A 14871-nucleotide genomic window follows, 5' to 3' on the forward strand; every position below is an offset into this window, starting at 1 on the left:
ACAGTATTATTATGTGTCCTTCCCACTAGAATGTAAGCTTCACTTTTAACTTCTTATTTGGAATAGTTTCCAACTTACAGAAATGTTTAAAAATAAGAATACAAAAACATTCATAAACACTTCACTCTTTTTCTCTCTCCCTCTCTTACGTGCACGCATGTGCACATGTGCATGGATACACACACTCACACACACACATGATTTTTTCAGAGCTGTTTCTGCTAAGTTATATACTGTGGCCCTCTCTCCTTTAGGACGTTAGTACACTTTAGTGTGTACTTCCTAAGGAGAGGAATACTCTTACATAACCACAGGACAGCTTTACACAGTCAGTAAATTTAACATTGTTCTGATACTTTCATCTCATCTACCCTTCACAGTTTGCCAACTGGCCCAGTAATGTCTTTTGTGGCATTATTTACTATCCAGCACAGAATGCAGTCTAGTGTCCATTACTGTTATTGTGTCTACTTAGTTCTTGTGATCAGGAACATTTTCATAGCCTTTGTCTTTTGTGACCTTGATACTTTTGAAAATTACAGTCCCTGTATTTTTTTTTAATAGAATGTTCCTTTGGAATTTATTTGATGTTTTCTCAAGATAAGATCCAGGTTACACATTCCCAATCAGAATATTATGCAGGAAAAGTTGTGTCCTTCTCAGGTATCATCTCTAGGGGCAGGACATGTCCAGATACCCCTCATAGGGGATGTTAATTTTGATCACCCAAATAAAGGTATTGTCTAATTTCTTCATTGTGAAATTATTATGCTTTCCCCTCACAACCAACAAGCATTCTGTGGGAGATACTTAGCTATACAAATATCTTGCTTTTCATAAAAAATTTTCCCTTGATTCTTGTGCAATCCAATCTTTACTATGATCACTGAAAAACGATTTTCCAACTCTGTAGTTTCTTCCACCCTAATCTGTTGGTTCTCAGCATTTGAGTATAGGCAAGAACTATCTTTGCTCTTATTTATTGATTTAACACTGTGAAGTTAGGAATTCCTATGTTTCCCCCGATGTTTTTTAATTTACCATGGTATTTATTATTTTGCTGTTCAAATTGTCCCATGTTTGGCTATTTAGGACACCCTTTAAGATGGTTCCTGTGTAGGTGTGACATGCCTTTTTTTTTTTTAAGCACTTTACTTTCTGGCTTAATAAGATGTTCCAGGCTCATTTGATACCTATTCTGTCCCAGCCCTGGAATTTGTCATTGCAACAGTGTTATAATAGCATATATATATATATATATATATATATATATATATATATATATATATATATATATAATATTATAGATGGTAGCTACCCTTCTGGTGGGTAATGCTTAAAGTATGGAGTTATCAAAGCACTGTTATACACCTGAAACTAATGTAACATTGTATGTCAACTATATACTGAAATAGAAAATAGTGGAGGAGAAAAGTAGAATTCTACATGTGCTCTTTTGCCCTTTGCTTTTTTTTACTTAACAATATCTCTTGGAAGTAACTCCAGATCAGTTCAGAGAGATTTTCTGTGTATGTGTGTATGTGTTTAACAGCTGCATTTATTATGTGTCTATACCATAAATTGTTCAATCAATGTCCTATGCCTGAATATTTAGGTAGTGTCCAGTGTTTTGTGACTACTAATGCAATGAATAACCTTGTGCATATGCATTTTGCACTGTGGGAGGTATATCTTTGGGGTAAATTCCCAGAAGTAGGATTGCTGAATCAAAGGGTAAATGCATATATTATATTATTTATGGAGCCAGGGATTTTCTTGTTTTGTTTGCTGCTAAGCCTCCATCTTCTACAACAATATTTGGCATATAGTAGACACACAGAAAGCATTTGTTGAGTGGACAGCATGCTCCAACTTTCCCATCTCTAAATAAATTCACTCTCATGAAAGAGGCTTAGGGTTTACGAAACTCCTGAGTGCCAACAAGAAACCATTTTTTACCCTTTCAATTTCATCTGCTGGTACACCTCGGAGCCGGGCATAAAGGTAAAGATGTTCTCGCCCTGTGAGCAGATCATCAACTGCATCAAACTGAGGACAGTAGCCCATACTTTGGTGGACGTCAGATATATTAGTTAAAATACTGCAAGAAGAAAAAGCAATTAGCAAGTTTCCTTCAAAGGGGGATGGGGACAAGAGAGCTAGGGCTGGAAAACTGCCAATAGGATAAGCAAGCTATCTCTTCTCTTCTGCTTTGCTTCAGAAATGTGCACAACATTTCTAAATCAAAGCAGGGACCCTTTGTTTAGAAAATGATGAACTGAAATTCTGAGCTTTGAATCCAATAGATCTTTCCAAGTTTCTCTGTCTATAAACTGAATACCTGTTATTCAAAGGTATTGAATAGTTTTGGAATGGATCACCTCATATGTGGGTTTATTTTATTTATTTATTTTTAAAGATTTTATTTATTTATTTGTGAGAGACACACACACACACACACAGAGACAGAGACACAGGCAGAGGGAGAAGCAGGCCCATGCAGGGAGCCTGATGTGGGACTCGATCTCAGGTCTCCAGGATCACACCCCGGCTGAAGGCAGTGCTAAACCTCTAAGCCACCCAGGCTGCCCAACATATGTGGGTTTAAAAACAAAGGGAAGATCAGGCTTTAAAAAATGACTGGTGAGGGGCTCCTGGATGGTTCAGTCTGTTATGTGTCCGACTTGTGATTTCAGTTCAGGTCATGATCTCATGGGTCTTGGGATCAAGCCTTGCATTGGGCTCCTCACTCAGTGAGGAGTCTGCTTGAGATTCTCTCTCTCCCTCACCCTCTGCCCCTCCCCCCATTCAGTACACACTCCCTCTCTTTCTCTAAAATAAATAGATCTTTAACAGAAAAAAGTAAAAGAGGGATCCCTGGGTGGCGCAGCGGTTTGGCGCCTGCCTTTGGCCCAGGGCGTGATCCTGGAGACCCGGGATCGAATCCCACGTCGGGCTCCCAGTGCATGGAGCCTGCTTCTCCCTCTGCCTATGTCTCTGCCTCTCTCTCTCTCACTGTGTGCCTATCATAAATAAATAAAATAAAATAGAAAAAAAAAAGAAAAAAGAAAAAGAAAATGACCAGTGATTTCTGATCCCTTTCAGACATTTGGGAAGTAACTAGAAAAGATGCAGCATCCTAAAGAAAGTAAACTTCTCCATTTGGGTTTATTGGCAGAGATACAGTAAATGAAAGAGGAACCAGTCAGATCAGTACCCAGAGCAAGAGACTGGCAGGGAACAAAGAAGAAGTGAATTGAGTTCTATCAACTCCCTTTGATTCCCACTAGAAAATACAACTCCCTTTCTCTCCCACAAGAAGACACATTGCCTTGATGAAAAAAATAAATTATCTAATCTGGTCTAATCTCTCCCTGCTCTTCCTGCTTCACTTGTAGCTTAAAAGATGGATGCAATAGGATGGGACAGAGAGGTGCTATGCAGTCTCTCCCACTATAACAAAAAGTACTTCAGTATGACTGGGCCAATTAAAACTACCCAGGGAAGCAAGGAGAGTACTTTGCCAAATTCATGGGAGTTGTACTACTAGAGAAACCCAATCCTGTATCTTAAACCTACAGCTGTGCTCTAGTTTCCACCTCATCTAGCTTCCATCTTCTAGGCATCAGGGACATCAGGCTGTGTCTTGCTTGGACTTGTGTCACTTGATGTTTTATGGTAAGTCCTATTATATCCTCCTGCCTGCTATTCTTTGGTCCCTCAAGATGCCTTTTGCTACCACTGTCAAATTATTTGCTTGGTTGTAGGCTAAGCTGGATCTGCAGATGAAACAGATTTGGCCACAGCCTGACTTCACTCCGGCTTGTTCTTTTGCAAGCAGACCCAACAGGGATGGATGGGGAAGATCAGAGAACCAAATTCATCCTGTCTGAGCCATGTCCAGTGAGCCTGAAGCCATATTGCTGAGGATGGCTCCCAGGTGAGGGAAGGAGGCCTCAGTCAGGCAGATGCTGAGCAGAAGTCAGCACTGCCTAACTCTACTTATAAACCAGGGCAGAGGGGTCCTCCAGGCACTTCTAATGCCTATGAGCTTTGCTGTTCAGGGAGCAGCCTGGGAAGTGGCAAGCAGCATAGGCTCACATTCCTGACCCTGTGCCACAGAGGACCAGTCTGTTTACTCACACCTTATTACAGAGAGCAGCAGGCACTTTCCAGAATCCAAGGACACATGCCAGTTTTTCCTTTATAAAGGCTCCTTAGCCTGGCCAAGCCAAGCATCAGCACAGAAATAGCCAAATCAGACTAAAGTCCCTGAAGGCTCTTCAACCAGTCCCCATCTAGAAACTCAAACCAAAGAAAGGATGCTTCATCACAGAGGTTCTTAACCTGGGACCCAGGGATCCTGCAGGATCATAAATGTACTTCAGGCCTCAGTAAATTCCTTTAAACTCTTTGCAAAAATGTATGGAGGGAGATAATGGGGGATGATGGTGTGTGTGCATGTGTGTGTGCGTGTGTGTGTCTTTTTAAGATTTTATTTTTTTCAAGTAATCTCTACACCCAGTGTGGGGCTCAAACTTACAACCTCACGATCAAGAGTCACATGCTCTACCAAATGAGCTAGGCAGGTGCCCCAATAATGGCCTATTTTTATAGGAAGAAAGAAAAAAAAAAAGGAAGAAAGTACAAGTGTTCATCAGGTGCTCAAAGGAGTCTATAACCCCAAAAAGACTAAGAACCACTGACTTAGTGCTTTACAGAAGTTTCCAAGAACCCATGCTTACAGGGGCATGTCTTAACAGTCATAATTCAATTCAATTTTCCAGACAGTCTACGTCTTGTGCTTTCTGGACTGTGCTCTCTTAGAGGCCTACTCTTCTGCACAGATCTTCCATGCACTCAGAGTCATCCTCAGTGCAGGGTCTCACGTTCATTCTCCTTATGCTGCGATGGGAACATGGCCCTGGGCCTGGGAGAGACACCCTGAGATGGGATGAGCAGGACACTCACCTCTTGCCTGCTATAGTGGCGTCACCTGAGGTCACTGTGGTGTCCCCAGTAAGCATCTTGAATGTAGTTGTTTTGCCAGCTCCATTCACTCCCAGAAGACCAAAGCACTGAGGGAGAAGACACAGAAATGGCCTCATCCTAGAGCCCAAGAGGCCCAAAGAGGATAGACTGTCAGGTATGGGTAGGTGGGAAACATTTTTGACTTGTGCTGCCATTACTGAGGCCACTAGACATGTGTGGAATAGGCTAGCTGAGTTTGCCACCCCAAGATATGCTACTTTGGTGTAAGGATGACTTTGAGCTGAAGGGAATTAAGAAGTAGCAGATACAAGAAAAGCTCTCTTCCCTTCCCTGTTTGGCTAAAAGTGGGGCATATATTTATAAGGTGTCCCCTCTTGTCCTCTCTACCAGGAAGAGCAAAAGTTAACTGCCAGTAGCAACTTTAGAGTCTGGAGACAGTGCCAGAAGTATCTACATAGCAAACTTCACTAACTAGTCTTTATTTAGCATTAGTTTACCCCATATTTGCCTTTCTATTATTTGCCACCCCTACTGACTTATGGTCCTTTTCCTTTGTCACGTCACTTCTCTAAAAATGTATCATTCCTTTGTCAAGAAGCTATATAAGCCCAAGTTCTAACCACTGCTTGTGTCATTTATTTCTGATCATTCCTTTGTGCATGTGCCATGCACATGTTAATAAATGTCTGTTTGCTTTTCTCTTCTTAATCTGTCTTCCATCAGTCCAATTTACAAAGCCCTACCAAGAGAACCCAGAAGGGTAGATTTTCCTCCCTTACAATGACCACTGAGCACTTGATATGCATCTAGTCTGAACTGACATGTGCTGTATGTGTAAAACCACCCTGGATTTTGAAAACTAAAAAAAAAATGCAAAATATTCTATCAATAATGTTTTATATAAATTACATGTTGATGTGACAATATTTCAGATATATTGGGTAAAAGATCAAGATTAATTTCACCTGTTTTCTTTTTTTTTTTTACCTTTTTCATGGGGCTGCTGGGAAATTTAAAATGACCTATGTGGTTACATTTGATTTCTTTGAGATAGCTCTGCTTTAGCGGGGAGAAGAGGCATGCACAGGATTTTGCTGGGTACCCACCTCTCCAGGGCGGACTCCGACACATAGCCTGTCCACTGCTGGGCTGGAGGTGCCTGAATAGATCTGCAGGATGCAGAGAAACTGGACTGAGAACTGAGAGAGGGTTAGAGAGGGAAGAGAGGAGAGAGCAGGAGCACAGGACAGTTGAGGTGAGAACTACCGACATGACGAGGTTACTATATACTGGTGGGTGTTCACTGAGGTGTTGTGAGCCCCAGGACACTGCACGGTTGTGCAGAGATGGAGGGGAAAAGGATTAGTGAGGCTCAGTCATAAGGGCTCATACTGAGCCCTGTGCTGGTGCCCTAGATGAACATTAGAGAGAATGCCCTGGAATTAGAAGTTCTTGGCAAATTACAACACAGTGATGACAATCTTACATAAAATTAGGAAAATGAATTGCTTGCATAGGTAATATTGCTTATTCTACAAAAGGAAAATTACAATGTTGTGCCATCTCTGGACTCAGACTGGCCCTGCCAACCTCAGTCATCTACACCTAGTTCCTTACCTTGGTTAGTTCATTTAGCCGTAAGATATCAGTTTTATTTCCCCCACTAATAATTCTTTGTCTTTCTTCAGCCACATCATCATCTTCATCTATGATGGGCTCCTTAGCAGGCTCAGAAACCCTAGAGGAAGTAAAGGAGACAGGACTGTGTTGGTGCACAGTGTCCCTGGTTTCCAGTCCTGGCCTTTCTGTGTGTGACCTTGGGCATGTCACTGAACCTCTAAACCTCCTTCAACTTCCTTCAGCCATTCGGTAGGGAGGGGATAACAGTGTCTACCTCACAGGACTGTGGAGAAGATGAACTTGGCACAGCCTCTGACACAGCGTCAGAACTCAAATCCTGGCAGCTGCTATCATAACTAAAACACTTCATCTATGGTAAGCACTCAGTAAACGTCACCCGTCTCCCACTTATGTCTTGAACTAACTCCTCTCCCAACCATTTGATCAAGCCTTGGTCCCCAGCCCCTGCTAATCTTCCCTGATTCCCAGCCTCTGCAGGCATTTCCAGTGCCTCAGCCTTCTCTTCCTCCTGCCCTGACAGACAGAAGCCTCCTCATCCTTAAAGACACAGCCTCTTTTGAAACCCTTCCTGATCACCTTGGCCTATCGTCTTTCCTTCCTCTCTTGTTGGCCTCATCTGATTCATCTCTAAATCTTGTCCTGTCTACCATTTATCCAATTGACCTATGTTTTCTCTATCTCCCCTCACCCCTACTCCTACCCAGGCTACCGCTGACTCTTGCTTGGGTGCCAACACGGCCTCCTGCCTGGTCTCTCTGCTTCTAGTCCTGGCAGATCATTTACCTGCCTTAGTAAAACACCCTAACAGCTCCCTGCTGCCCTCAGGCTTAAACTTGAAGTCCTCACCAAGGTGAGGGCACTTCAGGACTTGGCTCTGCTTACCTCTCCGTGCTCCTCTCTCACTCATCCCTCTCAATTTCCCCCTTCACAGCCATCCTGAACTCCTCACATTAGCATGTCCTCTACCAAAATTACCCTTTCTTCTGCCCTTCCCTTCTTCTCTTTACCTGGTTGCCTCTCAGCATGGCTGTGGGCTTCCTGTAGCCAGAGATCATCGAATGATCCTCCGGTGCTGTTTCAGGCTCAACGTGGCCAGACTTGCTCAATTATTTGACATCAGAATTTGAAGCTAATTAGTTTTGGTAAATAAGCCTGCCTCTTCTCTCCTACTGCAAGGTTTCTTCAAGATGTGGCCAAAGGCACAGAGGGGGGGCCTGTGAGGGCTGAGTGTCCCATGGACATCAATTCCTCACATTGTCCCCCATAACTAGCACCACTTCATGGTCACATCATTTTATTTCAAGTGTGTTGATGCCTATTATCTCGTTAAATCCTCACAACCCTGTGAGTAGGGAGGTAGATTCGTTTCTAGTAACTTGATTCCCTATGGATCAAAACCTAAAACAGGTCCTCTGAATCTTTATTTGCATATAGCCAGACTCAGCCTGAGAGGATGAAAAGATAAGGAACAAAACACTGTCCAGGAAAGCGTGTTCTAAGGACCCAGTGATTTGCAGTTCAGAGCCCTGGGCAGAGCCCTAGTGAAGGTCAGCCTGGATGGCAGAGGGAGAGCCTTCTGGAAACCTGGGGGCTTGTGTCAGAATGAGGCAAAGCCTGGGTCAAGAAGCCAGGGAAGAATGGCACTGCTGGGCTGGGTCACAGTTGGCAGTTACTGCCCACCTCTGCCTCCCGCCTCAGGGGGGCACAATCACCGCCCCTCACCCTTCACACCTGCCCCTGGCTTTAGCCGCCTTGGATATCACCCCCAAGGGATGATATTACTCCCTGTCTCCACTCTCAAATCTCTAATTAGCAAAGGGGCCCACTTTGTCTATTTTCTTGTGAATGCATGAATTTCCCTCTACTTTGGATCTCCCTTAACCATTATCATTTGCGAGGCTATTTTCCAACTTAAAATGAGTATCTGTTAATGAAGTGAGAGGGATTAAATATTAGTGACTAAAATAAAAAAACTGTATTTTAAATACTTTAAAGTTTAAATTCTTCATAATTTCTAAATTTCATAATTTGGAATTGGAATTCCAATAAGTTGGAATTCATAAATTCCAATGAGTCTATTTTACTGTCTCTCTCCTTGTGTAATTCAGAACAAACCAAGCTTTAAGGGTGTAAAAACCCATATGGAGTGGGGCTAGTGGGAGAAGAGATGACTACATGGATGTGAAGCCAAGTCCCTGGACAGATGCAATGAGCTCCTGTTGGCATCCTTAGGGCAGTGGCCTGAACGTACCATCGGGTGAGGAAGAAGTGGTGCTGGATGAAGAGAGTCAGAAGCAAGTACACCACCCCTTCTGCTGCCATGGCAACCAGGTTCTTTCCAATCAGGTCCCACTGGAATGGATTTGTAGAGTGCTCCTCACCTGGGGACAGGAATTAAGTCCATTCAGCTGCCCCAGCTTTCCCTAAAGACCTAGTTACAACATTTGGCCCAGCTGGACCAGGCCTTATGCAAAGGAGTAAGCGACAGCTGAGAACCCCTCTTCATCCTGGTGTCTCTAATCAGAGTAGGGATGAGTAGGAGCCTGCTCGTGACACCTCCTGGGGCTCCTCAGACAAAGAGGCAGAGGCAGCTGATCCCTTCTGGGCAGGACACTCTCAGACCAACCAGGTGTCTCCCAGCCCCAGCCCAGGCTGCAAGCCCTCCCACACGCAGAGGATGTAGGGCCATGTTCCACAGGCCTCGAATGCCACCCACCAAACCGGGCGTAGACATCTGTCACAGCCTGGCTCAGTGCCAGGTCAATGAGGCCCCGGCCCAGGCAGAAGTGTGGGAAGATAATGAGCAGCTTCCTTAGCATGGCGTTGAATCTGAGCAGTGTCTGAAACAAAGAAAAGCAGGGCAGTCAGTAATGGGGACTGAGACCACCTGCCCCCTCCTGAGCAGGGTGTGGCCTGGGTGCCCTCACAGGGCAGGACCAGGGGAAGACTTGCAGACAGAGGGAGGCCCGGCAGCCAGGCTGGCCACAGGACACATCTGTGATGCAGATACAGAGGTTTTGGAATACACATGGGAGGTGCCACCAGCCATTCAAGCACACAGGAGGTGCCACTAGCCTGTCTGGGGAAGCTGTCACGTGGACTCACTTGGAAACTACACAGGAGCCTTCCCAGGAGATGCAGCAGCTGCTGGGAGTGCGGCCCTGGTTCTCTCTCCTTTGGTACAGCTGTGAGCTGTCACTAGGTCCTAGGTCTTTCATCTGCTCTTAGCTCAGCTCGTGCCAAAGGGAAGGCCTATCGGCCTCTGCATCCCCCAGTTCCTATTAACTGTTGCTGCTAGGAAAGAATGCTCTCCCCACTTTTCTTCTCTGGCAGATTCCTGTCCTTCTTTAGAAAATTAGCTGGAGGGGTCCCTGGGTGGCTTGGTCTGTTAAGCACCTGACTCTCTGTTTTGGCTCAGGTCATGATCTCAGTGCTGTGAGATTGAGCCCTGCATCAGGCTCTGCGCTCAGTGTGGAGTCTGCTTGAGATTCTCTCTCCCTCTCCCACATAAATAAATAAATAGCTAGATAGTGAGATAGATAAATATATGAATAAATAAATCTTAAAGAAAAAACTAGCACCATAACCCCTTCTCTCAAAAGTCTTTTCAAGCTCCCATGTAAAATACCTACTTTTCTCCCCTAGTATTTACAATATTGTCAGCCAGGGTTAATTATTTTTTACTTGCCTGCTGTTCCCACTAGTCAGTGGTCCCCAGACAATAGAGACTGGGTCCTAATTATTTTGATACTTTCTAACTACCTTACTCAATGATTAGCTCAGAGTAGGCACCTCATTATTAGTTACATGGGCTAATAAAATCCTACTTATTCCAAGCCAGGCCCAGTTGAATTTCCTCTACCTAGCTTCTCTGAGCCCTATAGCCCAGCTCTTTGGTCCCACTCTGGTCTGCAGTGTCTTATCTGTCTCCTTCTTTTGGTGCCCTATCACACACTGTTTTATGGAATGTCAGGTACTGTGGTTCATATCGGTTCCTGGCTTGGCACACAGGTCATTTCTTGGGTGGAACAGGAGTTCTTGCAGGGTGGGATGAGCAGGTCACACGTGTTTACATCAGCACATCCATTACATGGTGTTCGATACGTCTTGACTCAGTAGGGGCAGTGGCTAGTGGGACCTGGGAGTCTCTTGAGGGATCCTGGGAATCTCTGCAGCATCTGCCTATCTGATCACGTGCATGAAAGCAACCAGCTTTTATGAGGGGGTGTGCTCGGTAAATGTTTGGCTAAATGAGTGCAGGCCTCAGGAGGGAGAGTATTTTGAGTTGCTTTGAGCTTACTCTTTATTCTGAAGTAACACAATCTCTCAAAACTTAGTGGGCTGTGAACCCGTGACAAACAGTTCTGAAGAGGAACTCTTTCAGTCTGCCAGAGGCTCTGCCGTCAGCAGTCTGTGTTCTTTCTCATCCATCTCTCTTCTGGGGTCTGACTGTGACATGGTCCATTTTTGACCAGTCGTGGGACAAATGGGGTTTTGTTTCTTGCTTAGTGGTTGCAGAAAGTCTGACAAGGTCTGGGAAAGAATCACTCATGAGGCCATAGGACTGGGGGTTAGTGCAGATTTGTCTTAGGTTCTCCTGGCAGGGCCCGGAGGTAGGAGTGAGGACAGGGACCACAGGACAGCAATGCCGATGTGCTGGCTGGTGCCTACCCTCTGAACTTGAAGTCCTAGTGAGGGAGGAACGGGCTAGAGAGGCCAATGGGGACACAGGCACTTGGCCAGCCTGCCAGTGCTTGAGAGTGCTCCAGGCCAGCCACAGCCAGGGCTCAGAAGCTGCCGGCTGGGAGTGGGAATGTGGAGCAGAGACAGCCCTGGAGCCATTGCCATTGTTTTGGGGGTTAGCCTGGCTAGCTCTTTCTGGGCAAGGAGAAGTCTGAGGAGTGTGGACAGGACAATTATACTTGATAGCTCATAGGAGAAAAAATGAGTGGGAAATATCAGAAAGGGAGACAAAACATGAGAGACTCCTAACTCTGGGAAACGAACTAGGGGTGTAGGGAGGTGGGCGGGGGGTGGGGGTGACTGGGTGACAGGCACTGAGGGGGGCATTTGATGGGATGAGCACTGGGTGTTATTCTATATGTTGGCAAATTGAACACCAATAAAAAATAAATTAAAAAAAAGAAAAAGTATTTTGAAAAACTAAAAAAAAAAAGAGTCATTTAGCATCATAGATTTATAACTCTGTCCTTTGAATTAAGTTTCATGTAGAATAACAAATGTTACTTGTTACAATTTGTGTAAGAAACTGGGAGAAAGAAAATTTATGCATTTGCTTATTTGCTGCCAGAACATCCAAGAAACTGAAATGAAAGGCTGTCTCTGGGGAAGCAAAGTAGGTGATTGGAAAACAGGGGTAGGAAAAACTTTCTTTGTATGCCTTTTTGGTCCCTTTTAATTTTGAAATCACATGAATGCATTACTTACATGTGTGGATGTGTGTGTGTAGAAAAACTAACACCCAAAGTCACCAAGGAAACCCTAAAGGAGTAAGACAATCAATCTAAAAGCTTAGGATCACAAAAGGTCATTTATAGCTTGCAGAATGAGCTCAGAAAACCATGACACCCAGAGCACACAAATAAACTTAGAATCAAGCGAGCTTAAAGAAAAAAGGAAGGAAAGATGGGAAGGAGGGAGGGAGGGAAGAGGAGGGGGGAAGGTGAAGGGAAGGAGGGAGAGAGGGAGAACAGGAGGAAGCCACATTCGCATTCACATACATACTAAGATTATCCAGCCACAGTACTTGCCTGTGGCTCTGCTTGATCATCAAATACTTTAATATTTTAGTAATCAAACAAGGAAGCCACGCAAGTCATGCTCACCCAGTTATTCTCAAATAATTCCAAGATGAAGGTGATGGCACTGCTGTTGATCCCGATGAACAGATTAGCACATGACAAGGCCACATAGGCTGTGCTGGGGACATCAAACAGGAAGGATGCTGGGTACATCATGGGAATGACTGCCCATCTGTGTGGAATGACACAATGCAGTGGGACAGAGTACCAATATTCCATTCCATTTGCTGTACCACTAGATACAATGCATTCCCCTAACTCAGAGTGACATGTGGGAACTGGCGAGAGTCCCAGGAAGACCAGAAAGCTGCTCTACCCCTTGGTCTTCATTCCGCATCTTTGAAGGGAGATAATGATGCCTTCCCTGACTACGTCAAGGGGGTTTTGTGAGAAGCAAGTGACATGGTGGCTGTGAATGTGCCTTTAACAAGGTGGAAGTGCAGTGTCTACACTGCAATGCTTCCCACTCTACAGGTGGATCAGCAAAGCTACGCTGAGATCCTAGGAGGCTCATCTTTACATTTGACTTGAGTTGGTATGTCACAGTTACACTGGCCTCTGAATTCTTTATTTCCAAGAGAGATGAATAGAGACCACTGCTCCTGGCAAGACTTCCCTGACCCCCACGGGAAGGACCAGGTGTCATTATCTCCATTATCTCCATTACAGATGAGGAAACTGAGGCCCTGATGGGGTAATTACTTGTCCAAGTGTATGTACACAGTACATCAAAGGCCTGGATATAAAGTTGCAAGCCTTGCTCTACGATTCTACAGGATTTAATCCCTGTGTCATCCTTTGGCCCTGGCCCAGGGGCAGCCTTTCAGCTGCAGTCTTCTGTGTGCAAATAACTCTTGGCCAGTACAGTTGGAGACACTGAAATGGACAGGTTGGCTATGGATGAATCAGAATCAGAGCCATGTGAGGGGCAGGGGAGTGACGGACTCCCAGACCCTGGGCAGGCCCCAGTGTGAGTGGAAGAAGATTCACTTGAGCCTCAGAAATACCTGGAGTCTGAAACAGAAGCCAGCCTGATTCCTGCTCAGTAGCTGCACATCCTGCTGGAGGCTGGAAGCTAATCTGGCTGCCAGAAACCCTGGTTTTCTGTCAGAAGAGCATGACCTGTCCCTGGCCTCCCTTTTGGTGGCATTAGCTAATGGCCCGAACAACTCACCCGTACAGCATGAGCAGTGCAATGAGGGCAGGAAGATTTTCTGGAGAAGTGTAGGCTTTCTTCTGAAACCCAACAAAGATCCCCACCACCAGTGCAGCGCTCACAGCATAATTCATCTTGAAGAGAGAAGAGAATAAGAAATTTAACCTTTTGGGACCTCTGTTTTCTGTTCTGTAGAACAAGGGCTGGGCCAGGCTCCTCCGGCACTTATAATGGTCTGGGATTCTGATGCTATTTGTCTAAACCGTTCTCCATTAGCGAACGTACATTAGGTTGTCCCTAGTCCTCCTACCCCTCCCCACTTCCACTTCCAGTGCAGGAAACCTTAGCCTCTATCTTTTGAGAGAATGAATTAGAATTTTCCACCTGATCTCTCATTTTCTCTAATTGGTCACAAAGTCCTATTGATTCTACTTTCTAAGCATGTCTCCTGAATTTAGAAAAATCTAAAATATTTAGTCCTCGGCCTCATGAAGTTTAAATAGATGATAACCTTTTACCACTTTATCCCTTTCCTTCACCTTCCTACACAATTCAGTCCTAAAGCCATTAGGACAGATAGGGAGAGGTGGGCAGCCACAGTGGGGTTACAGGTGTCACAGTGGTCCCAAGCAGGATGAGAACTGAGAAGGGTGAGGAGGACATCCCACAGAAGGTAGGCTGGTGCGCGGTGTATGAAGGTGTAGGGGGCTTATAGGGGGCTGATCTGATTGGGGCTATCAGAGCCAGAGAAGAATGAGGAGGACCTCCAAATGGGGGGCAGCTAGAGCAGGGAGGGGTGGGTGTCTCCACATGAGGGAGAGGATGGTGGCAGAGATGGGACACTTATTACATACAGGTGTACTGCTCGGGTAGGTACATGAATCAGGGGTAATAGAAGCCAGTTTCTCACTCGTGGGGTAATAGAAGCCAGTTTCTCACTCGTGGAGAAGAGTCACAAATATGGATGGATAGACAGCCTGTAGTGTTGGATTAGAATTAGGGGTTTTAGTGAACTCATATATTGTTTGGTGTGTAGACAGAGAAATACAGATGTAAATGTGTGCCTGTCTATGTACATACACACGTGTCTCTAGTTCTCTCCCCTGAGAAGGCCTGAAACCACTGATACCTCAGTGGCAGTGACCATATCTAGCATCGAGATCTTGGTTTCTGAGGAACCTTTTCCACTGAAAGGAACCAGGGCTCCTCGTGGAGATGGCTAATTCCAGGACAGCGCTGCAGGAAGTGCAGGATGAGCCT

General features: G+C 45.1%; 1 protein-coding gene across 1 annotated transcript in view; it reads right to left on the reverse strand.

Annotated features, from left to right (window-relative positions):
• ABCA4 (ATP binding cassette subfamily A member 4) overlaps positions 1–14871 on the reverse strand; it is a 129551-nt gene that overhangs the window by 12287 nt on the left and 102393 nt on the right. Inside the window, exons 37-44 of the mRNA XM_072834577.1 lie at positions 13630–13745; positions 12480–12627; positions 9350–9473; positions 8885–9014; positions 6610–6730; positions 6099–6161; positions 4972–5078; positions 1960–2101 (exon numbers count right to left, since the gene is read on the reverse strand). Of these exons, the coding sequence (XP_072690678.1) occupies positions 1960–2101; positions 4972–5078; positions 6099–6161; positions 6610–6730; positions 8885–9014; positions 9350–9473; positions 12480–12627; positions 13630–13745 (951 nt within the window). The remainder of the gene's footprint in view (positions 1–1959; positions 2102–4971; positions 5079–6098; positions 6162–6609; positions 6731–8884; positions 9015–9349; positions 9474–12479; positions 12628–13629; positions 13746–14871) is intronic.

The sequence above is a fragment of the Canis lupus genome, chromosome 8, assembly GCF_048164855.1.
Source record: "Canis lupus baileyi chromosome 8, mCanLup2.hap1, whole genome shotgun sequence".
Classification (NCBI taxonomy): Eukaryota; Metazoa; Chordata; class Mammalia; order Carnivora; family Canidae; genus Canis; species Canis lupus.